General features: G+C 43.5%; 1 protein-coding gene across 4 annotated transcripts in view; it reads left to right on the forward strand.

Moving 5' to 3' along the window:
• Window positions 1-16,605, forward strand: part of LOC124234361 (transcriptional regulator ERG) — a 257,281-nt gene that overhangs the window by 232,925 nt on the left and 7,751 nt on the right. For 3 of the 4 annotated variants that reach the window (XM_046651704.1, XM_046651705.1, XM_046651706.1), the window contains 6 exons: window positions 1,707-1,910; window positions 2,763-2,843; window positions 4,776-4,847; window positions 12,189-12,257; window positions 12,915-12,971; window positions 13,656-13,703. In XM_046651704.1, coding sequence (XP_046507660.1) covers window positions 1,707-1,910; window positions 2,763-2,843; window positions 4,776-4,847; window positions 12,189-12,257; window positions 12,915-12,971; window positions 13,656-13,703 — 531 coding nt within the window. The remainder of the gene's footprint in view (window positions 1-1,706; window positions 1,911-2,762; window positions 2,844-4,775; window positions 4,848-12,188; window positions 12,258-12,914; window positions 12,972-13,655; window positions 13,704-16,605) is intronic. The other variant, XM_046651707.1, reaches the window with a different exon arrangement.

Below are 16,605 nucleotides of genomic sequence, written 5' to 3' on the forward strand. Positions count from 1 at the left end.
GACCAATGCAGATTCCTTCACATGTGCGCAGGGACATAGGCACAGAGATGTTCATTGATAAATAAATTGAGTAGATTCCTATGGGGGAAGCCCAAGAGCTGCTTAAGTGATCGAATAGATCTACCTGGATTAACTTGCACACATCTTGAAAATACAGTGCTGAGTGCCAAAAGCAAATCAGATAACATTGCTGTTAACTTTAAAAACGCAAAACGGTATATATAGTTAATATGGTCAAAGTATTCAAATATGTTTAGTGATGATGTAAGTAACAACTTTAGGATAGCTGTTACTTCTGGAGGGTGCAGGAGGGGAATGGGATGGGGGTGGATTAAGTTGGATTTGAAACAATGTCTTTCTATTAAAAAAGGTATGAAGCCGAAGGGAAAGAAGGAAGGAACAAAAGAAGGGAGAGAGAGAGAGGGAAGAAAAGAAAGGAAAGAAGGAAGGAAGGAAGAGAGGGAGAGAGGGAGAGAAGAGAACTCTGGTGATATGACTGTCTGTCTGTTTCTCACTATTGCTCCTGTTTACTTCTGTAAACTTAGAATGTATTCCAGCAGCCACTACATGCCTCATTCTTGAGTGGCCTGGAATATTAGTAAGACTAAACAAGATTCTAAAACTATGAGCTAAAAAGTGGTTCAAAAGGATGATTTATTCCCCCATGAGATTTTTCACTCCTTACGATCAGAGCATCATGGCACAGCTGACCTCTAAGGGCCTGCCCAGAGAACAGAGGTCAAGGCTCTCATTTTACATGTAAAACAGACACAGGAAGGAGACACAGCCTCCAGAGGTTGCAGCAAGTTGAGAGACCCCAGGATTAGAACTCCTGCTCCCTGCCCACTGTCTCTGTCTCAGAGACCCTAGGGAGGCACCCTGAATACCCTCCACCCAGGCGTGTTTGTGTGGGGTGGTCCTGGCTTGTGTTTCCGTTGAGGATCGCCAGCTCCTTCTCCCCAGGGCCCTGCCCTCCTGGTCCTATTGGGGCCCCTTCCCCTACGTGGCAGTAGAGCGTGATGACATTGCCTGCATCCTGTGGAGCGTTTGCGAGCCACATCTGGGGAACGTGGGAGTCGCCCAGCCAGCCCCTGCTCCTGCAGGTGCGAGGTAGTTGCCAAACGAAGCTCCCTGCAGGGAAAGCATGTAACCGGCGGCTCTCTTAGAAATGCTGCCTCCTAGGCGGGGCTGGGGTTTTGCTTTGCCTACACTTTATTTCTAATTCTGTGCTCAATATTTTTCAGTATTTTGTGCAAAAACTGGTTTGATTTTTTTTTACAATCTGTAGTTGGCATCTTCCTGATGTGCATTGCTAACTCTTATTTTCATCTTAAGATACCGGAAGTTTTCTAAGGAAAGAAAGTTTCTACTTATTCTTATTCATTTTTAAATGGATAAACAAAAATGAATACAACGCAAATCCCTAGAGGATGCTTTAGATTATGTGAGCAACAAAGGGGCAGGTGTTGTGAATAAGCCTGAACTTCCAGAACAATTCCCGTAAAGACAATGGTCTATTGGGTGAGTCAGTTGGTGTTTTTGTCTCCCTCCAAGACATTCTCTTTTGACCAGTCCCCGAGCCTGGCTTGAAGCTGTGCTTCTAGAACAGCCAGAGGGGCTGCTCTGGAAAGCTGTGCCTGGGATATGACTCTGCCCTGGAAATTTGTCTTCAGGAGTTGATCGAATATGTTTCCATCCCTTTTCAGATCCTACCCTATGGAGCACGGACCATGTCCGGCAGTGGCTGGAGTGGGCAGTGAAAGAATACGGCCTTCCAGACGTCGACATCTTATTATTCCAGAATATTGATGGGAAGGAACTGTGCAAGATGACCAAAGACGACTTTCAGAGGCTCACCCCAAGCTACAATGCTGACATCCTTCTCTCGCATCTCCACTACCTCAGAGAGAGTAAGATGGTCCCCCTTCAGGACAGAGATCACTGTCCTGATGGTTCTTGTTAACCTAAGCTGCAGAGGGTTCAATCTAGTTTGTGGCCAGCATCTTTCTGCCCTAACCCAGTGCCATTTAGGATCTGAGAGAGCTAGGCACTTAGAAGGCAAGGACTTAGGTGAAAGCATGGTGAGAAGTAGTCAGAGCTTTTACAAGAAGCTGAAAAGTCCCCTTAGCATTCAGCTGCCTCCTGCAGGGTCCCCTTGACCAAGAAGATCACGTGTCAAAGGGAAACGAAGCTTTGTCTGGTCACACATTATTTCATCTCTCTGGTGCCCACATTGAAACAGAAACAAAATGGAAAGGCTCCTACTTGATGGGAATTATGGGGTTCATCTTGCCCAAAGCTAAACGAAACCCCGCCTCCGTATCCAACCCGAATGCAGAATGAGGGAAGTTCTCACGTGGTATCCTGATATGGCTGAGCCTGACAGTGGAATGGCATATTGGCGATTAGAGGCATGAATCCCGAGCCTGCTGCATGCTTTAATTCCTCCAACGTCAAGCATGATCAGGAGATAGTGGGCATAGTGGGCGCAGTGCAATAGTGGGGTGGGGTGAAGTCTCTGGTGTAAATGCTTTGCCTGGCATCCCAGCTACATACTCCCTGAATTACATATGGGCCCCTATCTGGGTTTTAACACGCTAACAAGTAACAGGGCCACGGAGAGATTTCCAAGCATTCTGTGAGATTAAGGTGGGAGTGGAGGGGTGTTTTTCTTTCTTCTGTCTTTTTTTTTTTTTTTAAGAAAGGTAATTCTCTCTTTTTTTTTTTTTCATTTGGATGTTGCTTTTTGTTTTGTTTTGTAGCTCCTCTTCCACATTTGACTTCAGATGATGTTGATAAAGCCTTACAAAACTCTCCACGGTTAATGCATGCTAGAAACACAGGTAATGCTGGCCCCGCCCCTTTCCCACAGACCCGTGCAAGGTCTTGTCTACAGATTGCATGCTTTCAAGGTGGAACGTGGGAGATCAGAGTCAGGAAAGCGGAAGCAGAGAGGGGCACCGGGAGGGGTTCTTTTCCATTTGTGGGATGCTCTGTGCTGAAAGTACCACAGACTAACGGCAGGGGGCGCCCTTTGGTTTCTGAGCTCTCTCCCCTCCCCGCTCCCTTTGACAAAGGATTTCTTTTAACCAAGAGATGTGCAGAATTAGCCTTTGGCCGTAGCCTCAGCTCACATTTGCTGAATTACAATCTGCTGCTATTCGTCCCAAATATGCGCTGTTCTGACTTGTAGAGACTAAAAGCCCGTTCCCTATAAAGGGGCCCTTAGCGTGCTCGCTCTCTTTTTTTCTTTTTTATTCTTAAAGGGATATTTACCAAGATAAGCAGGAGCTTCATTTTTTTCCTTTCTGGTAAAGTTTTAGGCCATTTGACTTGTCTTGACTTTAATCTTCTCGCACGGACTTTGTACATTTGCAAAAGGCAGTAGGAGGGAATGTTGGTTGCTTTCTGCGAAGTTTTATTCAAAGAGAAACTGTTATAATTTTGGAGGATATGAAATTAGTTACTAACTAAATCCCTACTTTTCTATGTCTAACCACTGATTCTACATTTTATTTGTTGATTTTGCCTGAGCCCAGTCGCGTTTAACAGAATGCTTCGTCCTGCTTAACCTTCCTCTTTCCCTCAGAGTAGAAGCTCAGAGTAGAGGCTGGGCTTACAGCGGGTGAATGTGTCCCTGGTTGGCATCCATTTCCTCCCTTCTGCTGGAGACAGGTACAGAAGCCTGGCCACAGGCTGCTCACCTCACTCTGTCACCCTGCAGGGACCCTCTGCCACCACCCAAGCTAGGGATAAAACCATCAGGTGCTGGGAAGTCTTATGTCACCCCTTGCAAGAAAGCAAGCTGACTCGTGGTCAGCCCTCACAAAGAAACACAGCCATGTTCCCAATATTTGCCAGTTTATTTTAAAATGTATAAAATGAGTGCGTCCGGGTTTGAGTAGTACTGAAATTGCTGGTTGATCTTGGTCCTCAATATTCAGATCATTGTGTTTTTAATGTAAAGTAAAAAAACAAAATGTTTTGAATCGGTGGTACTTTTTCGATGTAGGTTGCGCACATCAGCTTATTAATGACCTTGTGGCCAGAAATAACAAATAACTTACAGTAATTTCCCCCGTTAGGAAACACCTTTGAGCTACACACATTTTCTGATAATTTCATTGTCGTTTAAAAAATTTTTAACAGTGGGTGAAAGTGGCAAGAATGCTCTGACTTCATTATTTTTGTGATTGCTAAACTTAGATGCAATCAAAGAACAGGACAACCAATCCCCAATGGACTGAACTGCAAAAAGGGATTTTTTTTTCCGCTAACAACACGAGCATTGACTGAGAGAGAGAGAAAGGGAAGACAAGTATTTGAATAGAGATGTGGATTAATTATTAATCAGATCCATATATTCTTTGGCAAAATATTTATAATTCTTTGGTCCTGCTTTCCGAGGGCTCTGTAAAATGTTTTACGGGTTTTTGTGCAGTTTTGAAATTAAAACACACACCGTAGAATTTTTTTAATAAAATGAGATTGCCGGGAGGAAGATGCGGGGGCGCAGATCGGCTTCAGCAAGAAGCTGTGAAACCAAAACACAGGACACTTTGTGACAAATGGGGCACAGGAGAGCTTCCTGTGTGCTTCATCTGCAGAATCCGCTGCTGACCCGTGCGTGTGCCCAGTCTGTCCCAGGTCTGCTGTGGCAGGTCCCAGGAGGTCGCCTCCCTTTGTTGTCGCAGGGTAAACTGAACGCTGTTGCTGAGACCGACCGGCAGCCACCACAAAGACTTCACGTGTTTTGTCTTTCCTTTTGTCTGCAGGGGGTGCGGCTTTTATTTTCCCAAATACTTCAGTATATCCTGAAGCTACGCAAAGAATTACAACTAGGCCAGGTACGAAAACACCCCCGGGTGATCTGTCCACTGAGAGACCTTCAGGGATGTCCTGTGAGGTCCGTGACCCCGGTCACATGATAGGAACAGAGCTGATCCTGGATCTGAAGCGAGTCCTAAAGTCTCATTCTGCCTCTGTGGATCGGGAGCCCAAATTCAGTCAGAGCTTGTCACTCAAATATCACACGAAAGGTCCCCGAACCTGAGAATTCAAAGCAGACCGGCCCTTTAGCTAGCTGCCCTGAGAGACAGAGGTAAAGACAGCATCCTGGATGCCTGGCAATAAGGAGAGCCTCTGCTTTCGAGCCCATTGATGGCCTTAAGTCTGGTCATTTCTCCCTCATCAGGGAGCAGCACAAAGCAAGAGGAATCCCAAGGATGCTAGTAACCGATTCCCAGTGTGTACCAAGAGCCAGTCACTCAGAACAGAAGCATGTCATAGATATCTGACTCTTACTCTCTGTCTTTCCCAGTGATTTAAGTGGGTAATTACTTTCCATGTCATTCACAACAATCATCAATATTTATCAAACGCCCATTAGTGCCAAGCACGATGTGAGATTATGGGAAAATATAGATGAGCCAGACTCAGAAAGCTTCCTGTCCTCAGAAAGCTGGCCTGTTCATCCTGCAGATGTCTGCTGAGTGCCTCCTCTGTGCAACACGGAGGGTGCGATGGGGAGCAAGCTCACAGCACACGTTCATGTGTAGTCTCAAGTGCTGGATGTTTCGGTGGAGACCCCTAGAGCCAGAGACAGACCCACACACATAAAATTTAACCTGAAGTGCCAGCAACCTAGAGCCAGAGAGACGGAGATGCACACATGGAAGTTTCACCTTAAGTGCTGATTCTGCAGTCCAGGCACCACTGTAACAGGAGAGGAGGCGGGAGCAGGAGCGGGAGGAATTCCCTCCAGGAGAGGAAGGAGGAAGCTTTCCAGAGGAAGGGCCGTATGCCAAAGGGGGATTTGGTGTTTGCCAGGGGCAGGAACGGGGGCATTTCAGACAAGGGGCAACATGGCTTGGACTTCTGTCCCCTCACCAGGACTTACACCAACCCCATAACCTGGATATCACTATGCCAGCCTCACAGCTGAGGGAATCGTGGCTCAAGGCAGAGGGATGGTTCTTCCACATTCAGACGTGGATCCAGGCTCAGGTCTTCTAAGACCTAGGCTATTGCTCTTGACCTCTATCACGAGTCCAGGCTGCACAACTGTCAGTTTGAACTGGTCCAAGGCGCTAAACTTGGTGCTACTGTCTCTTTCCAGTGAGTGAGACTGGGGGCCAGTGAGCTAACCAGCAGGAGTGAAGAAGCTTCTCGGAGTTGTTCTCATCCCGACACTGCCCTGTTACCGCTCTAGTGACTTCAGGCTGGCGGTTTTCTCTTCTCTGACCTCAGAGAAGGAGTTTGCTCCCCTGCTCCGGGGAAGCATGGCAGAAAGGCTTAGCCACAGTGCTTAGTTATCCCGTCACATTAGAGCCCGCACAGGTCATGTAATCGTGGGCAAGACCCAGGGTCTAGAGTAACTAGCCTGGCCCTAAAGAAACCCACCATGTGTCTTGAAAATGGAAAATAGAAATGCACGCTTTACTCCAGCTCTAGAGATTTCTTAGTTTACCATTAGTAAATGGTAAAATTTACTTTTTTGCATCTTTGGGGAAACAGAGGGAAGTGTAGGAAAATCACAATAGTTTTGTGAGCATTTTAAGAACGTTTTCATCCATACTTAAAAAAATAAAAGCTATCCGTAAAATATTTGGCTAGGGTTTGCATGTTTGTTTGTTTTAAGCTATCTGGTGGGTGCCTCTGACCGAGTTCGAAAAGCCAGGGATTGTGAGCTCGTGTTGAAGTGATGTCAAAAGATCCCAATGTGTGGCCAAAATGGTTGGTACAGTCCAATGGTCAGACCAGCCAGCTGACTGCTTGTTGCTACATAGATAGAACTGTGGATCCTGGAACTACTTTTTTTCGTATTGTAGGAAACAGTGAATTTGGAATATGTGGTTTATCCAGGTGTATGGAGAGGAGAGTGCCTGGAAGGGTGGTGGCTGGGACACCCCTCTGTGCTTCAGCCGAGGGAAAGACAAGGGGGGCACACTCAAGTGCACCTCGCATAGTTCTGATCCTGCTCCTCCTTGGGTCCGTCATTTAAGTGTGACCTGGAAGAGATCACGCTTCCCTATCTCCGTTACTGGGAAAGTGTATTTCTGAGACTCAATTTGTATTAAAAATACTTGTTTTCATGACTGCTACTGTCATTATGAAAGGAGATATAAATGTTGGTATTTGAGCTGTAAAGAATTTCAATCAGACTAAACAAGCCAGAGAACTATTTGCTGTAAGCCAGATTCAGGAAGTTGACCTTGAAGAAGAGAATCATTTATACACCTTGGGTGGATCATTGACCAACCTTGAAGGAGTGGCCTTGTGAGTGTGAAAGCCTGTAATGGTGCAAGTGGAGAACTTTGGGAGGGCTCGGGGGCATGGGTGTTACCTAGCTGACTACCGAGCTGCATGAGTCACTGGAGGAGGGGTAGTCACTGGGAATCTCACTCAGCCTGCCCCTGTGGTCAGTGGGTATCTAACTGCTTTCAGAGGAGGTGATCATTGACCCTGTCCTTGGGAGAGGTCCTTGGGTCCTCGGGGATAGAAACCTGAGTTCCTGTCCCCTGTACTCTTGGTTTGCTGTGTCATGACCTTCATGTCCACCCCACTTCTCTAATCCCACATCCATGGAAACAGAGGACTCCTTCCACCCACATGTGTCATCCTGTGAGTCCTGCTTCCCAGTGCTCCCTCGCCACTCTTCCCGTGCCACCTCCCTCCTTTCCTTCCTGCCTCGTGTAACCCATCCCTGGGCTGCTGTCCTCAGTCTACCTTTTCTTCTTTTTGTGGCTGAACTTCTCAAACTTCTGGATCGTTTATTCCAGAGTCAATTACTGCTTACCCTGTCAAGTCACTGTGTCATTTCAATTTTACCCCATAATTGGCCAAAACTGTTTAGTGACCTTACAGATGAACACAAAACGGATGTTTTACTCCTCTGTTCGTGCTTCACCTCTTCTCTTCCTATGCTTGTTCCTATTTACTTTCTCCAAACTTTTCTGATTGAAAATGCATCCTCTTTGATGATCCCTTTTTTGGATTAGCACTGACACCAATCTTATCTCTCTTCTCATAAAGTGTTAGCTCATAGGCATATCATTTTACATTCTGTTTTTTATGATCATTATTTTATGGTGTTTCATGTGTTTCTTGGGTTGGGTCAGTTAGTATCAGAAACCTTTTCCCCATCTCTCCTGTAAGTACCCTCCGCCCTTTGCCGAACATGTGCATTTTGGAGTCATGGCCCCTTGAGTTCTCAAGTGGTATAAAGAGAGACAGGTCTGACTTAGAGAAATTTGCAAGCAGGTTTTTGAGCTTGTGATGTGCTGCCTCACCTGGCATCTTAGGAACAGTTTATGTGAAAGCTGTGGTGTGTGCCAAGAAGGATGTTCTATAACCTCATCTTCTCCTCCTCCATCACCATGGCAACCCATGTATCATGATACCCATCTAGGATGTTATCAAAAGAGACTGAAGAGTTGAATCTGCAAATGCAGGCTTGACTTCTGCTTTTCAGCTGGTTCTCTTCAAGGCTTTCTTGGAATCTTAAATTATTCCTCCACCAGAGTTCAAAATTTAGCGCCATTTAGTATCACAAGTCGTAGCAAGGCACTGCAGCTAATGTACTTTCTCCTCCGTTAGGTGTTATGTAAATCCTGTATCATAACAAATGGCTAAAAATGCATTCTTTGCTTTTTCCTAGCTGTAATATAACCACAGAGATCTACAAACCTAGGCAAGAAGGGAATGCAAAATGCCCCCAGATCTGTGTGTTTTGATATGGGATTTTAGAAGACTAGGAAGATCTGGAGGAAGACAAGAGGGAGCAACTTACTCATGTTAGGATTGACTCTAAACATTTCTTCCATTAAACAGGCCTTTATAGATTGGTTCTGGGCAATAGCTCTTGATCTTTCTGTCTTTGCCATTAGTATCTAAGTCCATTGACAGCAGGCAGATCTCATCCAGCCCAGCCAGAGGACCTCCAGAGTTGCTTTGTAAATATGGTATGGATCCTGCAGAATGAGAATGCGCTCTCCCATGATCCAAGTTCTGGCCCTTTAAAAAATAAAGTGGGTAGGTAGATGTCAAGAGGGCTAGAACGCTGTTCTTTAGTAAGCTTGACGAAAGGAGAATACAGGACTTGGTGAACTTAGCCTTGTAGGAAGGGCAGCGAAGATGTTGTCTTCATTTGTTGATTTCTAGGGAAGGGAGTAGGTGGCGGGAGGAGTCTCATTCAGAATCAGGAACTGATCCTAGCTCCCAGTGACTTGACAAAGATGCAGGGGTCAAACTCCCTACCTGTAGCTGCATGGGTTTTGATCTGGATCACGGCATATAACATGCTTCTCTGATAACCCTAAGCCGCCTATAAAATGGCTTTTACAATGTTGAATTTGCGAACACAGTGTGTTACAGAAAAAAATAGCAGAACCAATGCCAAAAAGCAGCCTTCCCCAACTTCAGGAACTTCTGCCAAATGTATGAATTAATTATCTGGAAGATTAAGGTTGAGAAATGGAAAGTGTGTTGAAATGACCACCAAAAATTAAATGTAAAATATGTTCTCACTAGAAGTCCTATGATCTACTATCAATGAGGGACAAATAGCAAATGTACATGGAGTAGTAATTTTTCAAGCAGCTGAAGAGTAGAACTACTCAAAACTGCCTCTGCTTTGCGGTGGTGGAGCCGCTGACGAGTCCATCGCTGGTTGTCTCCCATCTCAGCAAGGCTTAGCTCAACATTTCCCAATGTCACATCCCGCAGGAGGGGGCTTAGCCCACACAGCGTGTGATCGGTAGTTGATAAGGAAGCACTGGACCAGAATTTCATGAACGAAAACAAAAGCCTGCTTATCTTCCATGGCAATATGTTTATGAACATGTTAATCATTGTTCATATAAACATCTCAAATTCTTGGCTAAAAATCAGACTTGGTGTTGTTGAGGTCCTGACTTATTTTCAAGGGAGGATGGGATATGGTTATACACCCTGAGAAGGATTTTATGAATAAAGAGTTTCAAAATATTTTTCTATTCGTAGTTTGGTGTTTAATTTTTTCCAGTCACGTTTCACGAACAATACTTTCATGTTTAAAGTAGTGTTGGGCTAACCTACTGACACTTGCTATTAATTTTATTAGCATTATTATAGCTCAGGTAGAAGCATTCAGTCCAGAACTCTTTCCACATGTTTATTTATTTGTATTGAAACACTCAGATAGCATTTCTGAAATCGTTATCTGTAGGAACACAGATTCCTAGAAAAAAGCAATGGAAATTGTCTAGAACAGGCTTTCTCAAACTTCAAGTGCACACAAGTCTCCTGGGATCTTGTTAAAATGTAGATTCTGGTTCAGTCTATCTGAAGTGAAATTCTGCATTTCTAACAAGCTCCCAGATGTTGCCAGTATTGCTAGTCTGAGGACCACACTTTGATAAACAAGGATCTAGAACATATTTCTGTAGTATCTTGCTTTTTCATTTGGTAAACAGAAGCCCCTGGTGGATATGCCTGTCTACCCCTGAATTCGGCTAGATGCTGTTATGACTGCCTTGCTAGGAGATTTTTCTTTCTGAGACAATTCTCAAATTGAAACTCTGGTGAACTGCGTTTTAGACAAAATGCAACTGGATGAGAATCCGAGTGCAAAGAGCTCCCAGAGACTTCGGTTGAAATTTAGTTGTAAATTGATAGTGGCTGCAGATTTAATTCCCATGTGCAACCCCAACACCAGAAAAGTGAGACTCTGAGGAGCTGGGTGGGAAAGGTTTATGGTCCAAAAATGCAAAAATGCCAGTTGAGAGGGAGTGGTGAGGAATAGCAGGGTTTAAAAAGAAAAATTATCTAACTCAACCAAAGCTCTGGAGAGTAGGATTTCACAGACCACACTAGTCGAGACGCTCGTAGCCAAACAGACCAAATAAATTAAGGCAATTCTGTGTTGAATTTCACGTTGCATTTCACTGCTATTCTCTTTGGGATATGAAAATAGGAAAAGACACATCTTTTGCAGCATAGTCAAGCTTTTTGAAGATTGACCCACCAAATCGCCAATTTTAAACAAGGTTAAATGATCTGTTTAAAGAGAGGCTTAGACCTAATTCCATCGCCCTGCCCTCCGAGTGAGGTTTTATAGCCATTCCAGGTGTCTGGCAGCAGAATACCTGCTGAATTATTTGGCTGTGCCTTTCAGTTGGCCCAGAATGACACATGGCATTGAACTGAGACCCATCAATCCAAGAAGACATAGTTTTGAAAAGATTCTCTAATAAGACTGAATGTAGAAATAGCTTTGTGTATGCAATTAGTAAGAGCATGCATAATAATCTTTCTTGTGTATCCTTTTGAAAGAAACTTGGAATGACTTAGAGTCTTCATAATCATTGACAGAACTGGCACTGGGGATGCAGAAGTATAGTTATTAAATTTGCATATGTGAAGTGCGAGGAAGGTTTTGGGACAAGTGATAATATAAATACGAAGAAATCATTGGCATATACTTAAGCTCTTACGGTCATTGTTAACCTATTGTGGGGGCAGTACTATTTCAGTCTTGCAATTGATTTCATGCAATTCCTTTTAGAGAAATTCTAAATTCATTTAGAGGAGGAGAAATAGTAGACATTTTTGTATAAAAATAACTAGACAGTTAAGACTGATTTATTAAAAATGGGTGAGATTATATAGGGAAATGAGGGGTGACTGAGAGAGGTAGCTGGCAAATAAGAGGATAAGAAGCCAGTGCTGGTTGTTTCCAGGGAAGAAGGAGAGGAAGGAACGTGAGGTCATTTGTGGATTTAGGGGCAGACTTCAAGCAGGGTCGATTCATCCAAGCTGTGGGCTCTGTTTTAGATGGGTCGTGAAGATAACAAAGGGATGGATTTAGGTCGGTCCCAGTTGGAAGCAGGACAAATTAGATTGTAAGAATTTTTTTTATATAATCTTGACCTATGATTATAGGAAATTACCTTAGAAGAGTCAGCCAGCTGTTTGAGAATCTGTCAATGGGAGTTTTCAGATTAATGGTGAAAATTTTAGATCAATAAAATATACAAAATTATTACTTGTAGATAAAACCTGAATCTAGTGGCATGCGGGTTGAATATTTCTTTGGATTACTGGATTTTCTTGCACAATATTTATTCTAATAAACAAAACAAAAAACACAAAATAGCTATTATAAAATTACATTATTGATCTTTTAATCAATTTATTTGTCTTTACAGATTTACCTTATGAACCACCCAGGAGATCAGCCTGGACCGGTCATGGCCACCCCACCCCCCAGTCAAAAGGTACAGTGTTGACTCTCACTGCCTTGATGTGCGTGTCACAAGGCAGTGGATAACTGTTGATGGAGTAAATAATTTCTGTAGCTAATCTGTGCTTTTTCAATACATAAAGTGTCTGTCCCATTGGCAACAAAGCACAACTGATCTTTAAATGCAGTCTTTCTCTGTTGGGGTTATACTTCCTTCCATAACAAAAAGAAATGAATGACATAATGTATTTCAACAGGGACAAATGCATGTCTCATGGGATGTTTGAAGACAGTAAATACTGGGTGATTTCCTCATCTTGGCCATGTTTAAAAGCCTCCCTTGCTTTATTTTCTTTTCCTAGTGGTTTCTGTTTATCTATTTGTTTTAGACTGTGTTTCATTTTAATGTTTTGCAAGCCATCGCAGATTCTTTTTTTTTTAATTTTGGAAAAAGTGGGGCACAAATAAACTTTTTAAATAATCCGAAGTGCCCTTTTCTTCTCTACAATGTTTACATTTGGTTTCATTAAAAAGGACAATTTTTCCTTATCATAAGATGCTTCTTATTATAAAAGTAAGACTATTATGTTAATAACTAAGATAATTGATTGAATGATGATACAAGAGCATCAAAGGCCAGTGGCCAAATATAAATTCTGGCTAACTGACTCTTTTACTTTTGGATTTTCAGCTGCTCAGCCATCTCCTTCCACAGTGCCCAAAACTGAAGACCAGCGTCCTCAGTTAGGTATGTTCCAGGGAACATAAGAGAAGAAACAGATTTAGCAGCATATTTCTAAAATGTGTCATTTTCTGCATGGAATTAATGTTTCTTTGTCTTCTTTAATGACTGCTCCGTATATAAAATGGGGACCAAATTATCAGTCTACTCAATTGGGATGACTTGAGGTTTTGCTAAAACATTTCCAAAATCTATCTAATAAATTTGGACAATAACATTCTACTTGCACACAGCCTGGTTCTTTGTGACCCATGAATTCTTTTAATTTCACCTTACAGGCCCTGTGCACCAACACAGCCTTTGTACCAAGTCCAATGTGGAAACGCAGTGGAAGGTTGATACTGCCAGTGCTGGGCTACAGGGCCAACATAGCCCTTGGGCAGACTGGGGACTTACACATGTTTACTCTACTTGTATCCTGGGATGGAGACAGGACTGGTCTGGGCAGTGGGAATCCTGGGCCAAATCAGAGCTTGGCCACCAACTAGGAGAACTTTAGCAAGAAACTTCTCTCAGATCCCATGTGACATCTTATCCAATACAGGAAGTGGTGCTGGGTGACTTTGGTGTGGGGGTCATTTTCAGCTCTGGAGTCCAGAAATACAAGTGGGTCAGCATTATGCCCACAGTTACGTCATACCGAGCCATGACTATGTCATTGGGGTTTGACTTCTTCTGTTTTCACCATAGATCCTTACCAGATTCTTGGACCAACAAGTAGCCGCCTTGCAAATCCAGGTGAGATATCGCTGATGATTTTGCTCTTACAAAGTTATCTTTTTGGCAGTGGCTGTTTGGAAAGATGAACTTGTATTGGTGAGAGATCCCTTCAACTGAAGAAATTTTAGTTTTAGGTCTCACTGCATTATTTCGCTAGGTGGAAAAAAATGAATCAGGTTCTAAATTAAGATGATACCTTTAGCAAAGAGCATTACTGTGTAATCCACGCTGTGTCAGTTTGCCGTAACAAAGTACCACAGACTGGGGGCTTGGACAACAGACATTTATTATCTCACGGTTCTGGAGGACAGAAGTCCAAGATCAAGGTTGTCAGGTGTTGGCAGGGTTGGTTCCTTCTGAGGGCTGTGAAGGAAGGAACTGTTCCAGCACTCTCTCCTTGACTTGTTCATGGCCATCTTCTGCCTGTCTGTCTTCATCTCGTCTTCCCTTTACGTGTCTCTGTGTCCGAATTTCCCTTTTTATAGACACCAGTCATATTGGCCTAGAGCCCATCATCATAACCTCAACTTTCACTTGATTACCTCCGTAAGGACCCTATTTTCAAATCAAGTCACATTCTGAGGAACTGGGGGTTAGGACTACAACAGATGAATTTTGGGGGACACAATCCAACCCGGCTCCCAAGCAGATAAAATAATATTCTTAAAAGGAGAACCTTAATTATAACCACAAGACTGCAAATTTAGGATCATCTTCAATGAATGATCTGTTTCTGAACTTAGATGCTAGAAGAAAGTACAGTCTTAATTGGCCCATTGGTAACCTGTGCCTTGCCAAGGAATGTCACCTGTCATCACAGTTCAGTGCCAACCAAATTGTTTTATTTGTTTGTATTCAGATCAGAACCAGCTGTGCTGGCATCAACTTCAGAAATTCACAGCACATGCTGCATATTCTCAACAGCAAATTCAAATGCCAAGATGTCACAGGCATATTGCGAGTACAAGCTGGAATGTATATTTCCTAAACATTGAGGCCCGAATAGGGTTGGAAACGGAAAAATTCAGATTCACTCAGCATACATTCCCCACAAGGGAATTTCTACTTTGAGAATGTGAAATATCATCGTTATTGAGTGTCTGCATCTTTGACATTAAATTTTAGTTAATGTTAACTAATTCGGCAAATATCTTTTAAGCATCTGAGCAGTTAGAAGGTACTGTTTTGTTTACTACTCTTCCCCGGGACCCTAGACCAGGTGCTCAATAGTTATTTGGTGAATAAAAGAATACAAGGAATAATGAGATACCATCCTTGACCCTTAGGGGGGCTTACATTGAGGTGAAGAGATGGACACAGGTAATGACAACACCGTCCAAACCATAGAGCCACAGGCTCTTTTCTCTTATGTGAACATCCACCTGGTGGCCAAGTCTCCTGAGTGTCTGGTCCTTCCTCATACCCGTGCTCAGCTTTCCATTTGTAACTGTCTCCGTAACCATTCAAATAAAAACGATTACTATGTTTTGAGATGATTATTATCAGTCATGTTTCAGGAAGACTGATCTGTCAGCAATGTTCAGAATAGACTAGAAAGAGGAAAAGGGTGGAAGCTGAAGCCCTCTGGGAACATTAATACAATAATGTGAAAGAGCGATCAAATAGCTCCCACCCCATATAATACCTGGGCAAGGGTTCATGTCTGTGGTCCCATCTCCCAACAGCCCTGGGAACTCATTATCTTCATCCTACAGAAGAGGAATCAGAGGTCCAGAGAAATTAGGTAACTTTTCCTGGGTCACATGGCCAAAAAGAAGGAAGGCCAGATTTGAACCAGATTTGAACCCTGATTTTCTGTCCCCAAAGTCTGCTTTTATTTTTGTGTCCCGCAATGCCCCTGAGTAAGCATGAGAGACAAGGGAGATCTTGAAGAATGGGGACCAAGAGAATATAAAGGAAGGATTTCCATTTCTATCTTAACAGTTGTCTAGGTGCATGGGTCTGAGGTCAGGGATGAAGAAGAGGAAACTGTCAAGCTGCATTAGACAAGACCAAACTGGCCTTCTCACTCACACAAGTTGGCTAAATGAAATCGATGTTTATGCCCATGTTGTCACAGCTCAAAGGTGTTGCTTGGTTCACAGTGGGACCAAAGACAGTCACTGGCCCCTAAGCAGATCACCAACTCTCACAGTGGCACACTGTGCCCAGCAGCCTGGGGATGCCCACTGTGGGTAGAGGCCCTGGGGGCAGAGTAAGGAGGAGATTGCAAACCCATCCCAGGCCTGGGAAAATGTCTTGGTACGTAATGAGTCAGCAGCACTGGCATCATGAGCAAAAGACTCCACATTATACCACAAAGACCATTCTCACTGGGCCTGGGGAAAGTGGCAGCATCCAGCTTTTCATTTGAAGATAAAATTTGATTTTACTTAGTTTATAATGAATTAGGCCTTCTCTCCAACTCCCCTTAGGCCGTGTGTCTGTTGTATTCATGTGGCCTTTCCCCCTGAAACCAGAATGTCTTTTATCTTTCTATTAATGAGGATGCTTCTTCCTGTCACTCCATTTTCCCATTCTCTGATAGATAAATCCTTCATCACTTAGGATTGCTGCCTTTGCTCTTTAGACAATGCAAACTCTAATCATTTTAAATGGAAAGATGACATCATACAGTATGAATGCACAAGATGATAACAGCATCTCAACATCTCCATCCCAAATATCCATTTGGCGTACACTTTGGACCGTATTTCTCCTGCAGAGAAAAGCGTGTCCTTGCATTATTATATGTCATGGATCAGATACAAGCAACGTTGCTTCTTTACATCCTGTCAGAATGGCTGAGCATTTAGTGGGGCTCCTCTGATGAGCTGAAGTTGCCTTTCCATGAAAGAGCTTTCCTGGGTCATGTTCAGTGGCTCCCTTGATGCTAACTGGCTAGTTTCTAATGGGGGGC

This window comes from Equus quagga, unplaced genomic scaffold (genome assembly GCF_021613505.1).
Source record: "Equus quagga isolate Etosha38 unplaced genomic scaffold, UCLA_HA_Equagga_1.0 73442_RagTag, whole genome shotgun sequence".
In the NCBI taxonomy this organism is placed as follows: Eukaryota; Metazoa; Chordata; class Mammalia; order Perissodactyla; family Equidae; genus Equus; species Equus quagga.